This window comes from Diceros bicornis, chromosome 7 (assembly GCF_020826845.1).
Source record: "Diceros bicornis minor isolate mBicDic1 chromosome 7, mDicBic1.mat.cur, whole genome shotgun sequence".
Taxonomy (NCBI): domain Eukaryota; kingdom Metazoa; phylum Chordata; class Mammalia; order Perissodactyla; family Rhinocerotidae; genus Diceros; species Diceros bicornis.
In genome coordinates this window covers 16,313,264-16,333,949 of record NC_080746.1, presented here as the reverse complement: position 1 = coordinate 16,333,949, position 20,686 = coordinate 16,313,264, and the positions used below count along the sequence as shown (strand labels likewise).

At 49.1% G+C, this 20,686-nt stretch overlaps 1 protein-coding gene across 1 annotated transcript in view; it reads left to right on the top strand.

The window, feature by feature from the left end:
• Positions 1–20,686, top strand: part of GRIK4 (glutamate ionotropic receptor kainate type subunit 4) — a 291,987-nt gene that overhangs the window by 120,307 nt on the left and 150,994 nt on the right. Inside the window, exons 3-4 of the mRNA XM_058544995.1 lie at positions 11,725–11,822; positions 16,109–16,274. Of these exons, the coding sequence (XP_058400978.1) occupies positions 11,725–11,822; positions 16,109–16,274 (264 nt within the window). The remainder of the gene's footprint in view (positions 1–11,724; positions 11,823–16,108; positions 16,275–20,686) is intronic.

Below are 20,686 nucleotides of genomic sequence, written 5' to 3'. Positions count from 1 at the left end.
CCTTGTGTGTGATTAAGAAAGGAGAGAGATGGCCAGCCCAAGGGTAGCTTAGTCATTGCACGTCTGATTGCCTGTCTTGCTTTCTTGTGCTGAGGGCAGTGATGTGAGAAGAAACTGAGACTTGGGATAGAGTTTGGCCACTCGCTCTGTGGGTAACCTTGGACAAGTCACTTATCCTATTTAACCTCAGCTTCTTCGTCTGTAAAATGGGAATGCTAGGCTCTACTTTGCAAATCTTGCAAGTTGTTGTGAGATTTAAATGGCTTAAAATATAGGAAAATTTCCTGTAAGTTGCAACGCTTTACAGACACACATGATAGGTCACTCAAGGCACACATATGGAGCCCCTGCTATGTGCTGGTTTCTGCTTTTAATTCTCCCAACAATCCGAAAGTTAAATGTTATTATCCCCACTTTACAAAAGAAACAGGCTCAGAAACATTGGGTAACTTGCCCAACCACAGGGCTAGTCAATGGCTGAGCGAATCCTGGACCCTGAACTCACATTGTCACCCTGCAAGTCCAGTGCCCAATCCCCAATACCTCCCCTGGAATTCTCTGCTGTGTTGCTGATATTACCTTGACAGCTCTACAGGATGAGCTTCCAAGTTAGTGGGCTGATGGCTTGTAGCTAAGCTGGAAATGAACAACTCCAGTTCAGGGAGGAGGGGAGGAGCCAGAGAGATGATAACATCTATTCCCTAAGACTTTGAAGTCCCCATCTCCTCCCTTTATAACCCATTTCAACCTTTAGCAACACTCAATTGCAAAAACAAACAAAACAAAATAAAACAACAACTTGCTCAAGTATGCATGTCAGACATCTGGTCTTCTATGTGTGGATCCAGCAATGCTCTAATCTGAGCTACTAGGATTGCAAGAGAAGAAGCATTCATACTAGCCCAAGTACAAGAGGTGGATATTGTAAGGATCCAGAGAGGGCAGGAAGTGGAGGAGGCAGCGGCTCTCTCTCTGTCTCAGAGCTGCTTTAATGCTCTTGCGCTATCTGATCCGTGATCCTCCCTCTCTTCCAGTTTGGGTTCCCTGGCTTATTCATCATGCACCTGTCCCATAACGGCCATCCAGGCCCAATTTACAATTTTTTTATTCGTTCAGGAAACTTGCACTGAGCGTTTACTCTATTTCAGGCATGATTCAGGATATCATGCATTGGGAACAATGCAGAAAACAAGATAGACACAGTCCCTGCCCCCAGGGGGTTTACAGTCTCTCTTCAGCATGCACATGAGTGGCAGCTTCCCTCAGTGCCTCTTGGTTTGGATTCCCAAGGTAGAGGATCCGACTGGTCCAGCTCATCTTGCTATGGCTGGTCTCACAAGTCACAGGTGTTGGCCAGATGGCCTAATCACTACTCTTGGGGAGAGTGTCCACTCCTAGAGACTGAGGGTGGGCTCCTACCACAGAACAGGGCAGTTGAGGCCAGTGAGATCCGTGGACAGATTCCTCCAGAAGAGAGCATGGGGAAACAGGTATTTGAAATAGTCCTTCATTTATTCACTTGTTCAGTCAGGAAATATTTAGTGAGTGCCTGTTTTACTCCATTCTAGGCAATGGGGATTCAGCAGGGAACACACAGAAATCCTAGATGTCATAGAGGTTAAATTCTAGTACAATGAAAGGAAGATTCAGATTTCTTAGGATCTCCAAGTGAAATCAGAAATACCGGTGGTGACTTCTTATGACTCTCCTAGTCCAGTTTGTAGTATTTCCTTGTCCAGGAGGGTAGGTCTCAGACAAGGGCCAGGATTTCCAAACAGTTCTTTAGTCTGTACTTTGCAAAGACAGCTCCTCCTTCCTTTTCTTTGGTTTTTCTGGGCTTCCCCAGCAGAACAGAGAGCACAGATTGCCGGTTGTGATGGGGGTCATTAGCAGATGTAAATTTCCTCTCCCAATGACCCATGCAGCCTGGTTTAGTAAAGTCAATACATCTAAAATAGTAAGCCAGATGAATCAGGGAATAAAGGAAATGGATATCTTTATTCCACATTACAGAGCTTTGGGGCATCTTTCTAAGGCCCTACTTTTAGGCGTTAGGTATTTTATTAGCAAGTGGCCCTTGGTTCAGCTTTTACATCTCCATGTGTTTGAGGCATGATTAGCATTTGTTAGAAATAGGACTTCTGTATCTTTCCACCCCAAAGGCCCTTCATCTGAAGCCAGAGCTGCTCCCCGACAATGGATTTTAAACGTCACCCAGACAGTTCATAGAAAGGTTCCAGCCCAGCTCTTTCCCTCCCAAAGTAAGGGGGAGAGAGTGGGTGGTGGGTTAGTGCTATTAGCTGAAGCAGGGCGGGCAGGGACTGGACTTCAGTGACAGTGTTGGGGGGAGGCGGAGGGGGGAGAGAAGATCCCCGGATGAAGGAGAAACAACAGCTCTGTGATCCCTACTTTGGGGAGACTGTGCGGTATAAAGAGTAGGAGTGGATTTTAGAATCAGACTGACGAGGTTTAAATCCTGGCTCTAATATTTACTAGTTGTGTGACTGGACAGGCTGTTTAGCCACTTTGTGCCTCAGTTTCCTCATTTGTAACACAAGGGTCATTCGGAGCATGGCACGAGACAGTGTGGGGGAAGTGCTTAGCGCCATGCACATAACGGGTATTCAGTAAGTGCAGCTATGGATTTTGTTGCTGGCTCTCTTCTCTCCCCTTCACCTTGGAGCAGGCTTCCTCCTGCCTCTCACCACCATCTCCTTGTCTCCTCTGTTTCAAAGTTCAGCCATTCCTACGTGGCAGCACCGTCTATCTCCTGGCTCATCTCTCATGGCCCGTCTTAATGTCAGCATGCATTATGGAGCATCCGTCCTAATTGGATATTCCCCTTGTCTTTCCAGTTGTGGGGGCCTGATGCAACTGACAGCTTTTAGCCTTTGGAAGTTGTGGTGCACCACCCAAAGCCATCTACTGCTTGATGTCATGGGCTGTGTCTTCCCTGGGCTAGTGGCCTAGGGCTAATTTGCATTGTTAACTTAAGACTATTTGAGTGGCTTTGGGGCCCTGAACAATGCCCCCAGCCTCACACCTGTCACCGTGTGTCCAAGGACTCTGCTTCGAGGGCGTGAAAGAGATCCTAGTGATGGCGTTCTTGGTTGCAGAAAGCAGAGGCTCTGATCTAAGTTGGGGCGGTAGCAATCCTACAATGCACAGTTGTGCCTGCTTTCAGCAATAGGTGAGTTTCAAAAAGGTCTTCACAAATCGCACTGAATGATCGCATTCGGGGCAGGTGTGTCAGTCGTGGAGCGCAATGGCAATTTCAGAATCAAAGATTATGAAGTGTCAAGAAACTAAAGGTGCTGGAGGCGAGAGTTCATCCTCCTCATTTGATGGTTGAAAGTGAGGCTGGGAAAGTATCACACGAGGCATTAATTAATAACAAACCTGGACACTGGAAAGATCCAAGTAGAAATGCACCCCACTTCCATCTGGTTCACATAGATTTTCATATAGTGGGTTTATGTAAAGTGAGGGTCACTCGGAAAGCTCCTCAAACCCATGTCTGATTCCGTCCACCTCTCTGCCCTTTCACCGTCATTGCCTCAGGCTTTTTGATGTTCGACTTCCCAACTCCCTCTGCACAGCCCACAGATCTGAAATAAGAGGGATGGACAGACCTATTAGGCCATCTCCCCTCCCGCCTGGCCCTTCCCTCCTTTACCTCCTATCTTATCTCCATCTCAGCCTTTCTTGTGCAGGGCGCTCCCACAGGCCTTGGCCTCCTCTGTTCCTATAGATCAGTGTTGTCTCCTGCAGCTAATGTATTAGAGCTTAACTGAGTGCCCACCCTCTCATCACCCAGACACCCGGAGTCACTGGCCCTGCTGCTACTAGAGCCCGGTTGAGGTTCAATTTACTGCAGAGCTGGAAGCAGGAGGCTCCCTGTCAACCCCTCGCCTCTGCCTCGATTTTTCTCGATGAGGCCAAGTGCGCTATCAGCCCTGCACACCGCTTCCCCAGGAAACCCAGAGACGCACTGGCTATGCCGCCCCCGTGTGGACCCCGTGCGCCTGGAGAGGGACATGCTGTGTGATGTTCCAGCCGCATGGCTGCTCCTCCTGCACAAGCTCCCTAGCTTCTCGCAGGCTCTGGGCCTGACTTCTGGTGATTGAGAGCTGCTTCTCGTAAGTGAGGGCTATCACCCCTTTATCACTTCAGTAGAATGAATCCCAGTCTGCGTGAGGGAAAGAAAGTGAGCAGCCAGAAGAGAAGGGCCTACGAATGGTGATGAGTCATTCAACGGACGTTCCTTGCTTCCCTTCTCTGAGCTACCCACATCACGTATGCATAATACGGACTCAGAAGTGCATTGAATTACAGTGCTTAGAAATCATCTGGTCCAACCCCCTCATTTTACAGATGGAGAAACTGAGGCTCACGGTCTTTACCAGGAGGCAGGTAAGACCGACCACACAATCGAAAAATGACATAAGTCTCAGTAGCTCTGCTATGGGCTTGCCAGTGAGTGACTCAGACAAGGGCAGAGGGAGGTCAGAAGTCAGTCATAGTGTAGCCAGGGGCTCAGGTAAGGCCTCTGGCCGGACCTTGGAATGTTCGATAGGTGAAGGGAAGGAAAGAGGGCATCCATGCAGAAGACATAATAGCATGAGCAAAGGCTCAAGGCAGGAAAAAATGCAGTACCTTGGGGCACAATGACAGATGGGCGTGGCTACAACAGAGTTTCTGTGGGGGCAGTGGTGAGAGGGCCAGGATGGGAGAGCAGTGTAGACTAGTGGTCAGAACTCAGGTTCTGGAGTCGGACACACCAGGATCCTAATCCTAGCTCTACCGGCACTGTGGGCTCATCTCTTGGGCCTCAGATTCCTCATCTGTAAAATGGGAATAAGAGTTCTCACTTCCTGACGTTGTTGTGAGGGTTAAATGAGATGATGCACTTATAAGAATTAGAGCAATGCCTGGTATAGGGTGAACTCTTAATACATTTCACCTATTATTATTATTAGTGGTAGAATTAGTATAGTAACTTCTCTCTCACAAGGTGATTGTAAGGATTCAGGGTGGTAGCCTGGCTGCCAGCCCGGTGCCTGCATGTGGAAAGACCCCTGGAAATGGTGTTGCTGCTTGCACGGTGTTTTGGGTCCAGGCTGGTGGCTTTGAACGATATGCCATTGATGAGAGGAGCCAATGGCAGTTTTGAGTTCTCTGATACCCTGGGCACTCTGACCAGGGAGGTCCCCATTGTGGGGTTTGCCGGTGCAGAGACCTGGCACTTCCACCCTTGCACGCTCCCTTCTCAGCTCGGAGACCAAGAGAGCTGAGAGTGGAACATGCTCCTGCAGCTTTGGCACAGGGAGGGGATGGTTCTTTGGCATCGACTGAGGTAATTGTCTGCTCTGTTCTGGGACGATCAGGGCTTCACTGTGTCTCAGTGTGCAGCATAACCAGCATAAAGAGGGACCTTGCCCTCCCGCTCCACCTGCGCTCCAGCACCGTGAACTGTTTTTACATGAAGGACTCGGAGTTCTCCCAGCCCCCTCCGCCCACGTCACTGTCAGCTCCCGATGGCCGGGGTTGTTTACCACACTGGCTCAGAGAGTGCTGAGTGACTCATCGAGCGCCACACTGTCAGTGAGGAGGCCCTGGCTTGGCTACCTCATCCCCATCCTGGAGCTGCCCCTTCCCTAGGGGGCCTGCAATCAGTGGTGCCTATGACTAATCCCGGTGGACCATCTGCATCACAGCCAGGTCCTTCCGCTCCCTGGGAAGACTCAGGGAAGGAGTAAGGTCCCATGAGCACCAGCTGTCCAGCCCAGGTTTCTAAGGGGACTTCAAACCAAGGCTGGAGCTGGCATCTTGAGGGGAAGAAGTTCCTCCTTCTTACAACACCCCATCGTGGTCTGTTATTCTAGCAGCTGCTCTGACGGTTGCCTTCCAACTCTTCCACTGGCTGGGAAACTTCGTTGCCATGGCAATGTCACTCAAGTCTCCCTGTTCCCTCTCTTCCCTGCTCCCCAGGAGGCAGAGGTAAAGTGTACTTCCCTCGTCTCCCATCCCTTACACAAACTGCTTAGGGGCCCTCACAGAAATGGCCAGGGCCTGCAGAATCAGAATCCAGGAAATTTCAGAGCTGAGGCCATTTATAAATGATGATTTCCATTTCTATTGAGCAGGGCATCCTTCATAGGGAATGAAAGAGCAATTCCTAGATCCCAGGAAATTCCCAAGCCGTGGCTGCTGGGAAGATGATAATTCAACTTCATTGGATTCATTTTGGATCATTTCAATTCAGCTGAGCAAACATCCATTGAGCAATCCCTTTTTGCCAGGACTGAATAGCTGTGATCCCTGCCCACAACGACTTTCCAATCCAGTGAGAGAGATGGGAGTTGAACACTCAGAACAGCAGGCACAGGTCCACAAACACTTGAGGCCAGACGTGTTTAGAATCCAGAAATTTCCAGATGCTGGAAAGGTCATGTGGTGCATATGCTCTATATTAAGTAGCATCTCAGGTGGGGCTTGGGCCGAATGGTGTACTCAAATAAATGCATGTTCATATTCAAATATTCACATATTATAAATAGCTTCACATCGATTTAGATCAGATTTTGCCACCAAATGAGTTTGCTGAAAACCATCCAGTTTCAGACCCTTTTGGATTTTATAATTGGAAATAAGGAATTATGGCCTTCTATAAGAATTTAATTTTTGGAGAAACTTCTCTCCATTGAGACCCAACATTAATGAGCCAGCTTAGGGCAGAAGCTGGCCAGGAATTCAGAGAACAGGGAAGCTGACCTGTTTCTTAGGCAGCTCCAGCACGGAGCTGACTCAGAGCCACAGTGTGACGTGAATATAGGGAAGGAGAGGTGCCTTTTTGTCCAGGGGCAAGATCTGAGCTGGGCGCTGGAGGATCAGTAGGAGTTTGCCAGGCAGAAGGGCAAGAGAGGGCCTAGACCGTGGTAGTCTGGGGGTGCTAATGGACACCTCAGAGAAGTGCTTTTAAATTTTTTTTTTTTGTGAGGAAGATCAGCGCTGAGCTAACATCCATGCTAATCCTCCTCTTTTTGCTGAGGAAGACTGGCTCTGAGCTAACATCTATTGCCAATCCTCCTCCTTTTTTTTTCCCCAAAGCCCCAGTAGATAGTTGTATGTCATAGTTGCACATCCTTCTAGTTGCTGTAGAGAAGTGCTTTTAAATGAATAAAGTAAAATAGATATGATGACCAGGAAACCAATTATATGGAAATGCAGTTAAAGTATTTTAATAGTGATATATTAATATATTTGCTTCTTTACTAATGTATTAACTAGCCAAGCCTAGCATCAGGTCTAACTAGGAGCGTAATTCCGAAGTAGCAATGAATATAAGTGACATTTCAAGATATCTGCAGCACTGTGATGTGATGTGAAAACATGGTGATGTCTGTCGTTGACACAGTCACAGTACTGTCAATACACTGTGGTTTATTGCTTACATTCACAATTGAAGGGCATGCTAAATTTCAGTTAGGGGTCAGAGAAAATAATTATGTCATTTTTTTTCCCAAAAAATGTTCACAGACCACTGACTTCTACCCACTGACCTCAGGCAGCAGGTTAAGAGGCCTTGGTCTAGTCAGAGAGAACAGGCTCAGGTAGGAAAATATGGAGAATGTTCTAGGTGAGCTAGCATGAAGGGGGAGGAGGCACGATGGGAGAAAGGGCTGGAAAGCTAGAATCTTGAGGTCAGACCCATTTGGATTTTACTCGCTCATCAGAAGAAATTTTTTGTAATGACATTTTATTTTTTATAATGATATGTTATAAAGGGAGTACATGCTCATTATAGAAAGTAAAGAAAAAAAGGGAAGAAAATTATTCAGTGTTCCATTGGCCAAGGCAATCTCTATTAATATCCCAGTTAGTCACTGTGAACTAAGGGGGGCTGTGTGGTACAGTGGTTAAGGCACTGACTGTGGAGTTAGGAGTTGAGGGTTTGAATCCTGACTCTGCTCTCTAACTTTGCTGTCCTGTTTTATCGTCTGTAAAATGAAGGTGACAGTAATAGTACCCATCTTATTAGGTTCTTTTGAGAATTAAATGTCAATTCATATAAAGTGCTTAGAATGGGCCATAATTAGCATTCAGTAAAGGTGGGCTTTTCTCACATCTTCCAGTCATTCCTGAGTGCATAACTATTTTCTGTATTTGCTTAGTTGTAGCCTTCATATAGATATTCATATAACTTTATATCCTGCTTCTTTCTCTTAATATTATTACATAAATATTTTTAATACTATTATAAACTGTTCATAAGCATTTTAAATGCCTAAATAATATTCCATTTGGGTATATGACCCATACTTTAGATAACTATTCCCTTATGATTGGACATTTAGTTTATTTCCAATTTTCCATGGGAAGTGTTGAGCGGGCTTCAGTGTGGTTCAACAGCTATTTATGGAGCACGTAACTCCGAGTCAGGCCCTGGGCTGGGTATAGAGGACGCAGAGATTAATAAGGCAAGCTTTCTGCCCCGCGGGACCACACAGACCTAGGTTTTAGGATTATAATTTGCCTCACAGTTTGGAGAACGGAGTGGAAGTGAAGAATCCTGGAGACAGAGAAACCCCTTAGGAGGCAGGTGGTATAAGAGGCTGCCCTGGAACAGTGACAGCAGGAGTGGGAAGGAGGGGACGGCGGAGATGAGCAGGTCAAACGGTCAGAACCTGGCCCCTGAACGGTATAGCGGGTGGACAGATTCAGTGAGGGAAGGCAAGGAAGAGTCAAGGGCGACTGTGGTTGCAGCTTAAGGTGCTAAGGGGGTGGAGTGGTTAAGACCTTGGGCTTTGGTGCTGGGTCCTGCTCCAAGTTTAAGCTCAGCTCTACCATATATTACCTCTGTGATCTTGAATAAGTTAAATTCTCTAATCCCCATCAGTAAAGTAGAGATAATAATGAATCTTCCTAGAAGTGTGAAGATCAAATCAGATTATGTATGAAAAGTATATGGCAAATATTATGTCATGGGCATAATAATAAGAGTCATGTAGTATATCAGTACCATTCTAAGCACTTTGTATGTATTAAGTCACTTTAATTCTCACAACCCTCTGAGAGAGGTGCTCTTAGTAACCCAGTAGATGAGGCAGCAGGCCCAGAGAGGTTTGGTTAACTTGCTCAAGGTCTCACAGCTAGTAAGTGACAGAGCCAAGACTCAAACCCAGAGTCTTACATCAAAGTCCAAGCTCTTACTGACCGTGCTTTCTGCCTCTCTGCTGTGGACGTGTTGAGTACGTGATGCCAGAGGGAAGTCCCTGTGGCAGCATCCAGCAGGTGGTTGGAACTTGATTTTGTAAGTCAAGACATAGGTCATAGTGTAGGGTCACCTGGGTAAAGATGAGAGTAGAGGCCAGAGGCAAGGGTGAGATTGCCCAGGGGAAGTGAGGCATGGATAAAATTGGAATTTAGCGGTTAGGAGGAGGAAGAGGAGCCAGCAAAGAAAGTGGGAAAGACTGATCAGAGAAGTGGATGAGAATCAGGATGGGAAGGCATTAGGAAATTTAAGAAATGCAATCAGCAGCATCAAATGCTGCAAAAAGAGTAGGATGGGAGCTGATAATAGGTCAGTGGTGATCTTGGGAAAGCAGAGTCAGTAGAACGAGATGGAGTGAGGACCTCAACTGTGGGGGGTTGAGAAGAGAGGGGTGAAGTGGCTGCAAGGAGTAGGGTGGACAAAATAGGTGGCTGTGAGAGAGTAGAGTGGACCCTGGATGGGTCAACAGACTTGAATTCCAGTGCTGGCTCTGACCTTTGTTAGGTGTGTGACTTTAGGGGGGTTGCTTAACATCCCCTGGATGCTGTTTCCTTATTGGTGAAATCGGGAACTAAGATCTCTCCGAGGCTATCTCTCCGAGGCTATCTCTCCGAGGCTGTTGTAGGAACTTGACGGCCTTGTGCTCTTGTGAACTTACAGCACCCAGCAGGCATAAGAGTTAAGTTGGCTGAGATCACGTGAGATAGCTCATATGGAAATAGCTTGAACTTTGAAGAGCATTCTTCAAAGAGAAAGCCTGGTCCTGGCTACTCTGTCACTGGGGATGGTTCTGACACTTAGAACTGATGAGTCCCCTCGGGCACACAATGCCCGCCTCCTCTCAGGCATCTGAGATCTGCCATGTTGCAGGATCCCTGGCCGACCCGCAGGCTGAGAGAAGACCTCACAGATCTCTCATTTGTGTGGTCAATTGCAACACTGGGATTTGAACCCTGGTGCTCTACCCCACCACCTGTGCCCCATTAGGGCTATCACTTGACTGTGTGGGCCAATGGTTAGGGCTCTACCCTAGAAGAAAGAGCATCCAGGTTGCAGGTGTGGCTTTGCAGCTGACTCAACGAGGATCCTTGGACTGATCCCTTAACCTCAGTTTACTGACCTGGAAAATGGCTCTGCCTGACTCTTGATGTGAGTAGGAGGACAATGTGTCCACAATCAAGCTTTGAGTTTTGCAGAGAAGGATGTCTTGTAGTGACAGGGAATCGTGGTGCGTATTCCGAGGGATGGCTCAAGGTTCTGATACCACAATGTGCATCCTGAGAATGATCTTGTGTTCTCTCTCCATCTCTTTCCTCCTTTCTTGCCTGTCCTTTCTATCTCAGTCTCTGGCATTTTAAAATCTTAGATCCTCTCCTGTTCTGACCACATGTCCCATCCATCCACTCATTCGTTCAACGAATAGGAACTGGGCACCTAGGAAACATTGTACTGGACGCTGAGGAAGTGACAAGTGGGGATTTAGACGTAAATATGGCTCCGCTGCTGCCCTAAGGGGTTTGAAATCTAGTGAGAGGAGAAAGACATCTAAACAACAAACTGAAACGGACACATTTACAAGGGTCTTAGAACAGAGGGACAAACCACGGGTCTCAGGAGCCCTGGTGAGGATTAATTCACCTAAAGGAGCCCAGGCAGGTGTAAGGAGAAGGCGTTCGAGGTGCTCCTTGACAGGACAGTGAGTGTCCAGAGGGGAGGAGGGAAGGGCGCCTTCCCCGTAGGAGGCACAAGGTCAGAGCGTGCTGGCTGGTCAGGCAAGCGGCTGACCCACTCAGAGAGGCAGGCATGCCAGGCTCCGGGCCGGCTCAGGTGCATGGAGGGTGGCCTTGAGAGATGGGACCCCTCTCTGCCTCTCACTCGCTCTCTTCTCTCTCTCCTGCTCCCTTTGACTTGAGCTGAGTCTGCTTTCTTCTCTGCCTGCACCATCCTCACTACCCTTCGTCCCTCTGCTTGTCTGCCTTTCTTCCTCCCCAGACTCTCTTTCTTTATATTTGAGGGGGTCAATAGATTGCACACCAGGTGGCCATTCTGTGAGCCGGGCCCTCACCCCTGCAGCAGCTGTGCCCCGGCTCCCAACACCCACACTGCAGGCCAAGCCAGGGGATGGAATCTGCAGGTTTCTGCCATTAGCCTCTGTCCTTCGGTGACAGCCCAGACAATTTATATACCCTGTTGGCTGTGGCCGTATGTTGTCATAACCTGGATCATTTCCTCATTTAATACTGTCCATAAAGTCCTATAAAACTGTCCTGGAGCCTAGTAGTCCAAGAGAGGAGAGGTAGGGGGTTTGGAAGAGTGGGGGCAGGGGTGGGCGGAAGGTGAGGGGGCAGCGGGTGAAGATTGGAGGCCCAGGCAAGTGGTCGGCCCATGGCCCCCTGATGAGTGCCTTGTTTCCTCTTCTGCTCCCACCTCTGCCCCCGTGCTGGCTGCAGTGTGTCAGATTCTCCCCAAGGGGGTGGTCGCCGTCCTGGGACCGTCCTCCAGCCCGGCCTCCAGCTCCATCATCAGCAACATCTGTGGGGAGAAAGAGGTGAGTGCTGGGCGGGTTGGGGGACTGTCTGCGGGCTGGCAGCGTGCTCCGGGCCAAAGATGTCATAGATTCTTAAGGGCTGGAGGAGCCCCTCACGACCTGGTTGGTGTCACTAACAAGGACATCACTACAAATCAAAGGAGTGGTCCTTGGTTGGACACTTACTTTTGTCTATGTTGTTTGGATGGAGGGGACTTAGAGGACAGATTTCACAGCAGGATTTTCAAGCTGAGCTCCTCCGAGTCTTAGGGTGCTGCAGGGGTCCGCTTGCTGGAGGTGGGTAGAGGGAGAGGCAGGGAAGGGTAGTGGTCTGGGGGAGGCCCAGAGGGCAGGTCTGAGCTCCACATGAGCAGCTCCCTGGTTATCTGTTTAGATTTTGGGATTCTGGGGAAGAATGCCTTGGGGGCAAGGCATTGCTACATTTTATTACTAAAATTAAGTTTGAAAACTCTATTTTATAAGTTCTCTAGAAGAGAGATTTTATTTTGCTTTCTTCCTCATTCACCATTTCCAGTGTTCACTTCTCCAATCAGTACATTCCTCCTCAGGTGTCACTCTAACTGGGATCGCTCTAGTTTCGGAGTGTTGAGTCCGTTTCCTCTAGTTCTAGTTCCAGGGGAGGTAAAGATGGTCAGGATGAGTTTCCGAGTAATAGCTTCCTCCCTGTTCCATCAACTCTCTCCCTCCTTTTCCCCTGGAGGAAACAAACTTGAAACTTCAGACATTCTGTCTATTGCTGGAATCTTTCCTAGTCCTTCCTGGAATCAATCAGTCCTTCCCCTTCAGATATGTCCCTGGAGACGGTGGCAAAGTGACCCCTTAGCCTCTCTCTGCTCCCAAGGGCCTTCTAGCCAGGTGCTTTGGGAACAGACGGAGCTTGCTGGTGAGGGGCACAAAGTCAGGAGCTAGGGAGGGAGCAGGGCAGAGGACAGAGGAAGGAAGGATCAATCTTGTGCCTGTCCTAGGGGCCTGGAGGCTCAGCCTTCCAGAAGCTTTAGTCTTGGGAGGATCTTAGAAATAGGACAGGGCAACTCCTCAGTGAGCTGCTCCTGCAGAGGCAGCGGAGCAGCAGATAGGCCTCTGCCTGCCCTGGGCCCCCCAAAACCTACTCCCTTGATGCCCCTACTTCTCTTATGATCAGAGGGCTTGGTGAGTCCCTCAGGCTTTGGGCAGAATATTTATCTTCCCTGGTTTATGAGCCCACTCTCAGAATTGGTACCTGCACATTGGAGTGCCATGCAGTCCTAGCCCCAGTCTTGTGGTTTGTCCTGCTCCCCAGTGCCAGGCCACTGCTCTGTAGGCTGAGCCTCCCGAGCCTTCTGACCATGGGCCGGGTCTGTGTTGACAACTCCCCATCCCCTACCCGCTAGATGTCCTGAAAGATGACTCTTGCACCAGCCCAGGCCAAAAAAGGAGCTTCTGTCCTGCTGCAGTCTCTTCTAGCATCTCACAGGCCTTGGCCCCAGGAAGTTCCACCGATGTTTAATTTAAATCTTTCTTGCCATGCTCCAAGTAATAGCTCAAATGTGTGGCAGGTTGTTATTTCAGCAATCCCTCTGATCTTCAGCAAGTGAGGTTGCCAAGACTTCCGCTCCACATTGTCTCTTTTCTGCTCTCTCCGTCCTCCCCATCACACGTTCCTCCCCATCACAATGTCCCTTACAGTCATCCCCCCAATTCCCACTCCTGCATGGCCTCCTCTTGGGGTTCAGTGGGTATTTTATCTCAGCTCACACATTCCTTAACCCTGTTTGGCATTTCAGGCCTGAGGCAGAGACCCTGATTCGCAACCATGTCCCCATCCTGCCCCAGGTCCCTGTGCCGTTGACCAGCCAGACAGGTTGCACTGCCCAGGGAACTGCCAGATGGTACTCTCTCCTTGTCTGATCATGTTCCTTCCAGAGCAACCTTTCCTCTCTGTTCAGATTATGCATTTCTTTTACTATTTTATGAGGCTGAACTGCCTTATACTGATTCCCTTCAGCTTCAGAGAAAAGAAATGGAGTTCTCCCCAAGGAGCTCATTCCTTTAAATGCTGCTAACATCTCCGTAGCCCCTGTGGCTGGGCGCTTTCTGCCTTGCTGCCCTCCCTTCCATTCCACTCACCTCTCCTCCCCTCAGGCACCTCCATGATGATGCATTTGCAATTGCAAATCAATTATGGATTGATCTTTGTCCTAGAGAGAGATTCAGGAATTGGCTTGGGCCATCCTTGCCTGGGCCCATCAGAGCCTTCAAGATGGCAGGCTGTGCTGGAGGCTTCCAGCAACTCCCCTTCCTAGAGAGGCCCATCAGCCCTCACCTCCTGCACATACGCCCCAAGAGCTTTTTGGGGAGCTCCTAGATTTTGGGAGAAAGTGGGGAGGGAAGGAGAAAGGCATTGCCTCAATACTTACCACATGTTAGGTCCTGAGCTATTATGTCCTTCAGATGCGGGATCTCCTTTGATATCCCAGAGCTCCAAGAAGCACCACTGTTACCTCCGCTGTAATGAAGCTTACATAGGTTAAGCAGTTTGCCCCAAATCACACAGCAGAATCTGGGTGCAAACCTAAGTCTACAGATTGCAAAACCCCTTTGTCTTTCACCTTCCCGAGTATTTTCCCTGCTGTGTCTCTAGGATCCATGGATTCAAGGGTATCTCTACGGGTACATTCTATTGGTGGGGGGGCATGGTGAGTTAGCTGCTAATGGGACCTGGTAGGCTGGATGGCCACACAGGGGGGCCTTGATCAGAGATGCTCAAATGTGTAAGCCAGCCAGCCTGCCGCCCTGCCCCTGCCCAGCCTTGGCTTCCATCTTGCCCCTTTGTGCTCTATCTTCCTTTCAAAGTGCATTTGTTATTCATTTTAGGCAGATTGTATGGGATGCAAAATGTAAGTGGGAAGAAAAACCCTTTATGACACGTCCAAGGTCACTCTTCAGAGAATTCTTTCTTAACTCTCCAGGCTCTCCCCAATTCTGCACTTTTCAGTCTCTGCTGGAAAATATTGGTTGTCCTCTCTCTATGGTTCAAGGGCTAATCCTAATTTAATTCAGGAATTTTCTCCCTAGTTTCTGCTAAATCTTTACTCTCCCCTCACCCTAATCTCAGAGGAGCTCTGGTCTTTGGCTGACTTCTCCCAGAAGCTTAAAAGGATAAGGTAGCAGAATCCTACAGACACAATGCCAACATCATCCCAGACTCTGGGCCAGCCCAGCCAAAGAAAACTTCTGCAATGATTTATGAATAACCCCTCTAGGAGCCAACAAACAAACCATCAGGAAGTTCTTCCTGCTGTCTACCCTCAATCTAACTTGCTTTAACATCAATCCAAACCCATACTTGCAGTAATTTGGCCCTCCCACAAGGCACTGGTCCTAAGGGAGGATGAGGGTTGAGGTTTCAGACCCATCTCTCATAGAGGCACCAACCAGCCTTCCGCTCTCCTAGCTCTAGGTACCAGATATGAGGGTGACAGAATAAAATCAAGGTGGATGGCAGCTTATTACGTTTTAACTTCCCATTACCGACCCAATAGCCTAAGCCACCAATAAAGCAGCCATCACAGCCTGTTAACATCTCTTCCCAGGAGAAGAGAAGCAGAAGGAAGGGGCATTGCCTCCCAGAAATGTCAGTAATAGTTGCAGAGGGAAGCTGACACTGTGGTCATGAAGCCAAAGCAGGTGTTTATTTACCTGGCTCCATTTGGGAGCTCTCTAGATGGTTCTTCAGCCTGTGGTGCTTTCTCCTCCATATGCATGTCTGCCCAGGAATCTATCCCGGGCTTTCACCCAGGAAGTTTGTTGGGAGCTGGTTTATACACCTGTTGGCTGGGCTGGACTAGTGGGGCTCTTCTCGTAGTCCCCAGGGCGCTGTCTTTCTCCTTCTGCCATCTCTGCTCTGATTTATTAACTACAAATAAAATAGTTGTAAAGATTATGCCTTCAAGAACCATTTGTCTCGCTGCCCAGCAGTGGGCAGTTCCTTTGAGAATAAAGACCTATTCGTTTGCCTTTTCAGGGCTACAGACCCCAGCTCCAAGATCCACAGTACATTATACAGGTCTCCGGATGAAAGGTTTCCCAGCCCGGGTCTTCCTATCTTTAGCGTTGTCAGGGACATCATCTCCTCTTCCTCCTGGGGAGTAGGTGCCCTGAGTCCTGCAGGCTCCTTCCCCCACCATGAGTGGCGAGGTTTCACGTAAAAGAATCCCCCTCCGCAGCCTTGTCTCACATATCCCTCTTTCTTTCTTTCTCACTCCTTCTGGATCCTCCCTGCTGCCCATTTTTGCCCCTCCTCCCAGGTCCCTCATTTCAAAGTGGCCCCAGAGGAATTTATCAAGCTCCAGTTCCAGAGATTCACAACCCTGAACCTCCACCCCAGCAACACCGACATCAGCGTGGCTGTGGCTGGGATCCTGAACTTCTTCAACTGCACCACCGCCTGCCTCATCTGTGCCAAAGCAGAATGTAAGTCTCCCCAAGCTGGCTCTGCCCCAGACAGTCTGCTCTGTTGATTTCAACCTGATTGATTTGCCCCTGGCTGGAGATACGCCAGGATGGGGAGGGATCCTTCAGATCGTGGGGATGATAACCAGAGGGTTTGAGCATTCCCATGTATCCTTGTCTGTGTGTGTGTGTCTGTGTCTGTGTGTGTGTGTGAGAGAGAGAGAGAGACAGAGAGAGGGTGCGCGGTCCAGGAGCACCCTTTGCCAGGTGCATGGACGGAACAGAGATGAACTGGGTTACAGGGAGGCTGGCCAAGCCTTTTTTGCATCTGCAAACTCAATTCCCACATTTTCAGCCTCATTGTTAAGGAGCTACAAAAAGAGAGAGACAGAGGGAAAATATAAAATTGGATGCATTTGTACTTGATGGGTTGAAGAGCTTCTTCCCTTAGAGAACGGATTTTGCTGATGGAACAAGGTCCAAGGTCAATTCCTGCTGAAGCATTTTTTTTGGAAATGCAGGTTTTGGAAATGCATTTTCTCTGACTCTCAGACAATTTGTAACATAAATTTAGTGTTTATAGATTTAGCTAAATTTCAGCCAACACTTTGCAGCAAATCTGTGCATCTGCGTGCTCCCGGTGGCAGCTGTGCACCCACACGTGGTCAGGCAGGTGCTGGACACTGGCTGCCACTGGGGCCCCGTGCACGAGCCACAGGCACCTGCGTCCTGCACGGCTCACCCGTGCAGGTCTCATCCTGCAGGTCTGAGGTGGGCTGCACTGGCAGAGGAATGCCATCTCCATCAGGGCTCCTGTCTATGGCTTCTCAGAACTGCTCTGCATGCTTCAGCCTTCCTCCACCCCAGAATCCCTACAGCATCGGGAAACAAGAGCCCCCTCTCTGTCCAGGGTCAGAACCACCTTTGTTACCAGGCCTCTGCACCTGACTGCCTCCACAGGTGTGTTCGTTCATTTATTCAACACAGATTGATTACTTGTGCTGTGCTACCCAAGAAACAAAGTGAGTCCCAACTGTGTGTGCTTTTGCTATACCTGATTTAATTATTACAACAACCCAGTGGGTTTGGAGGTGTTGGGATGTCCCATTTTAAAGTTAAATGAAATTTAAAATCCAGTTCCTCAGTCTCATCGCCACATGTAAGTGCTCGATGGCCACATCTAGGCAGTGCAGGTACAGAACGTTCCCATCGTCACAGGCAGTTCTGTTGGGCAGCGCTTCTTCAGATGATGAGGGTTTTGTGGCCAAAGGAAAAAAGAACGAAATGTTTGGATAACACTTCATTCTATTTCCCCCTCGTGGAGATTAACAGCACACGTTAGCGCAGACACTCTGAGTTGTCCTGCGGCCAAACAACTATTTACCTCATCATCTTCCAAACTGGTTTGACCAGAGGCCCCCAAAAGATGCTGATCTAAAAGCCCACAGGATGCTAGTGTTTGAGGGAACGCAGTTGGGAAACGTTGCTTTCCACCAGGTGGCCCTCTGCGTGTGGCATCCTTGCCCCACCAAATGGTGTCGCAGAATCAGGGATTGTCCACTGGAAATTTCTGCCACAAGCCCACTCAGGCAGGACTGAACTGGCACACCCTGCGCACACAGCGGGAATGTTGAGAGTTAGAGGACAGGCTGTGTATATCTTCATGCAAAGATTCTCCTGCAGTCTTCCTCAGTGCTGTGTGCAATGTCTCACTAATCTGACAGGAAGTTCTTTCTTGTGTCTAGCCACAGTCCCTCTTGCTTTTAAACTGAGCCTTGTTTCCTCTGCTTCAGCTCTTACCGAGCTATGAGTTGCTCAGATGTTTGTTAAGCACCTACTGAGCACTATGCTAGATACTTTTGCCTCCTAGCCCAGGACTCTTTCCATCAGAATTGACATTCAAACATTTCCTTGCAGATTGCAAAGCACTTTCACCTTTGTTTTACCGTTTTACCTCCCTCCTCCACAGTTGTTCTAGAGCTGAGAAAACAGTCTTGGAGCTGTGAAGGGACTCCCTTAAGGTCACACAGCTGGTACATGGCAATGCCAAGACCCTAACTGGGGTCCTCTGACTCTGAGCTGGGGTTCCTCCTCCATGGCCCCTCCCACCCTCCTGGGCTGCACACACAGCCTCAGAGTGGTGGCTCAGGGCGGGCTCTGCCTGGCAGGTACAATGTCCTTTGAAGGGCAGAGATCTCTCAGGAGCGGTGTGTCCCCTTGCGCCCTTGAGCAGGGTGCAATGGCTGAGCACAGACGAGGTCCTGGGAGGCCGGCCTGCAGCCCAGACAGGACTCATCAACCATGCTGTGTCGTCTCTGCTTGGAGAATTCATCCATTGAGGCTGCTGAGTGACTCCCACCAGAGCCAGGGGAAGGAAGGGGCAGAGCAGGAGAAGTTCAAGGGCAAAGAGGATTAAACATCCAATCAAAGGATGAAGAAATGAGGAATTGAAGGGAAATGCAGCCCAGAGCTGGGGAGGAGACACTCGTCCATCTTCCTTATTAATGCAGGGCCAAGAGACACTGCAAGTCAAATTAGGAACAGGAATCTAATTCTATTTTCCAGCCATCAAAATTAGGCATAACGGAGATCATTCCCTGGGGAATCATACCACTTACTCTCCTTCTTCCCAAAAGTAGATTTTTAATGAGCAGCTTTTGGACCAAGTAGAGTTGTATTAGAGGTTATATTATTCTTCTTCAATGGGGAAAAAAAAAATCAGAACATCTGCAAGTGCCTAGTTCTAATGAGGCTGGGGGAGATGTGAGGAGCCCAGGCATGGCTGTCCACGCATCCCCACGGAGCCTGGGGCAGTTTGCTGTTAGAGGGCTTCCAAGGGAGTTGGGGTTCTCTGCTATGGCCCCTGAGGCCCGTTTGGTGAGATCAAACAGCCCTGCCATGGAGCTGCCTTTTGAGACCCTCAAGATGGACCCTGAGCCTTCCAATCTTGTGGTCACAGGTGTAATGTGCTGTGTGTTTTCCTGGTATCTTTTTACATAGCTCAAATCATCTTTTTTTAATGCTTGCTCTTTCTAAGTATTTTAATGTCCTTCTTGTGACATGTGTCCTGTGCTCCTACATCTTCTGTTGCTTACTCACTACCTGTGTGATCTTGGGAAAGTGACTTAGGCACTCGCTAGCCTCTATAGTCTCATCTATAAAATGGGAATGGTGGCACTTCCTTCCCAGGATGGTTGAAAGATTAAATAGGATGCCATACACAAAGGGCATACCACAGTGTCCACACCTAGGGAACACTCAGCATGCACGAGTTTTCCTTTCCTTCCTTCCTTGGATCCTTTTGAACAAGGCCAGGTCAGGAGCTGGAGCAGAATGACCAGAGTTTGCGGCTGTCCTGATACCATTCCTGTGTTGGCTCAACTCGGTCCAGGTTGTCGGAGAGGAGCAGACTCTGATCTCCCGGGGAGGAAGTGCAGCTGAAGAGAAATGCAGATGGTGCAGTCAAAAGAGAACCATCTTTGGAGTCAGACCAAGTGAACAGGTCATTCTACCTCTCTGAGCCGTAGTTTCCTCCTGTGTAAAGTGGGGATAATAATGCATCTCAGAGTAATTGGGTGGAAGGTATCTGGACCCGGAACATAATACACATTTGATTATTGTTACTTCATCCTGCAACCCTGGTTGTGGCTGTAGAGGGTGGAGGATTGGGGGGGTGGGGTAGGGAACCATACTCAGGGCCCAGTGTGAGAGTAACTGGGAAGTAGTGGGCTTTCCCCGTGGCACCCCTAGGAGGTGCTGTGGAGGCCTTTTGCTTATAGCAACACAAAATTAATCATTTACTGGGGACTTACTATGTGCCAGACACTCTGCTACGGGTTTTAAATGATCTCATTTAGACCTCACGATAACCGTGTAAGATGGGCTCTGTAAACATTCTCATTATATGCACGAAGAAGAGAGATTAAGTCCACATTCCAGGTCACACAGTTCTTGTTACCTCCTCTCCCTGCCTCTCCAAACACTGTGGAAGACACACAAGTGAGGGACCCACCATCTTTCCTATTTCGTGGGAGCACTGAGGCCTTCCGATGCCAACTCGAGTGGTCAGTTGGAGGCCAGCACTCGGATCTCGGCCTGCCCTGGGCTCTCCAGCTCTACTACCTCAGTCACTGCATCTCCCCCGCCTTGGTGACTGGATCTCTACCCAGGGTAAGAATAACACTTGCCTCCCAGGGCACTTGTTGGCTAAAATCAACGACCAGTGAAGGAGCTTAGGGACACTGAGGGCATTTCTCAGGGCAGGGCTGCCTGCGGGGCCCCGGAGCCAAGGGCCCAGCAGAAACACACACTGATGGGAGCACAGAGCCAGGTCTTCCCACTCCCGTCCTTGCCCTCAGAGAAGGGGACAGCTCGGTGGCCAAGCAGGGGAGCAGACAGTCCTGTGAACGGGAAGCCTCTGCCTGCTGCCCCGT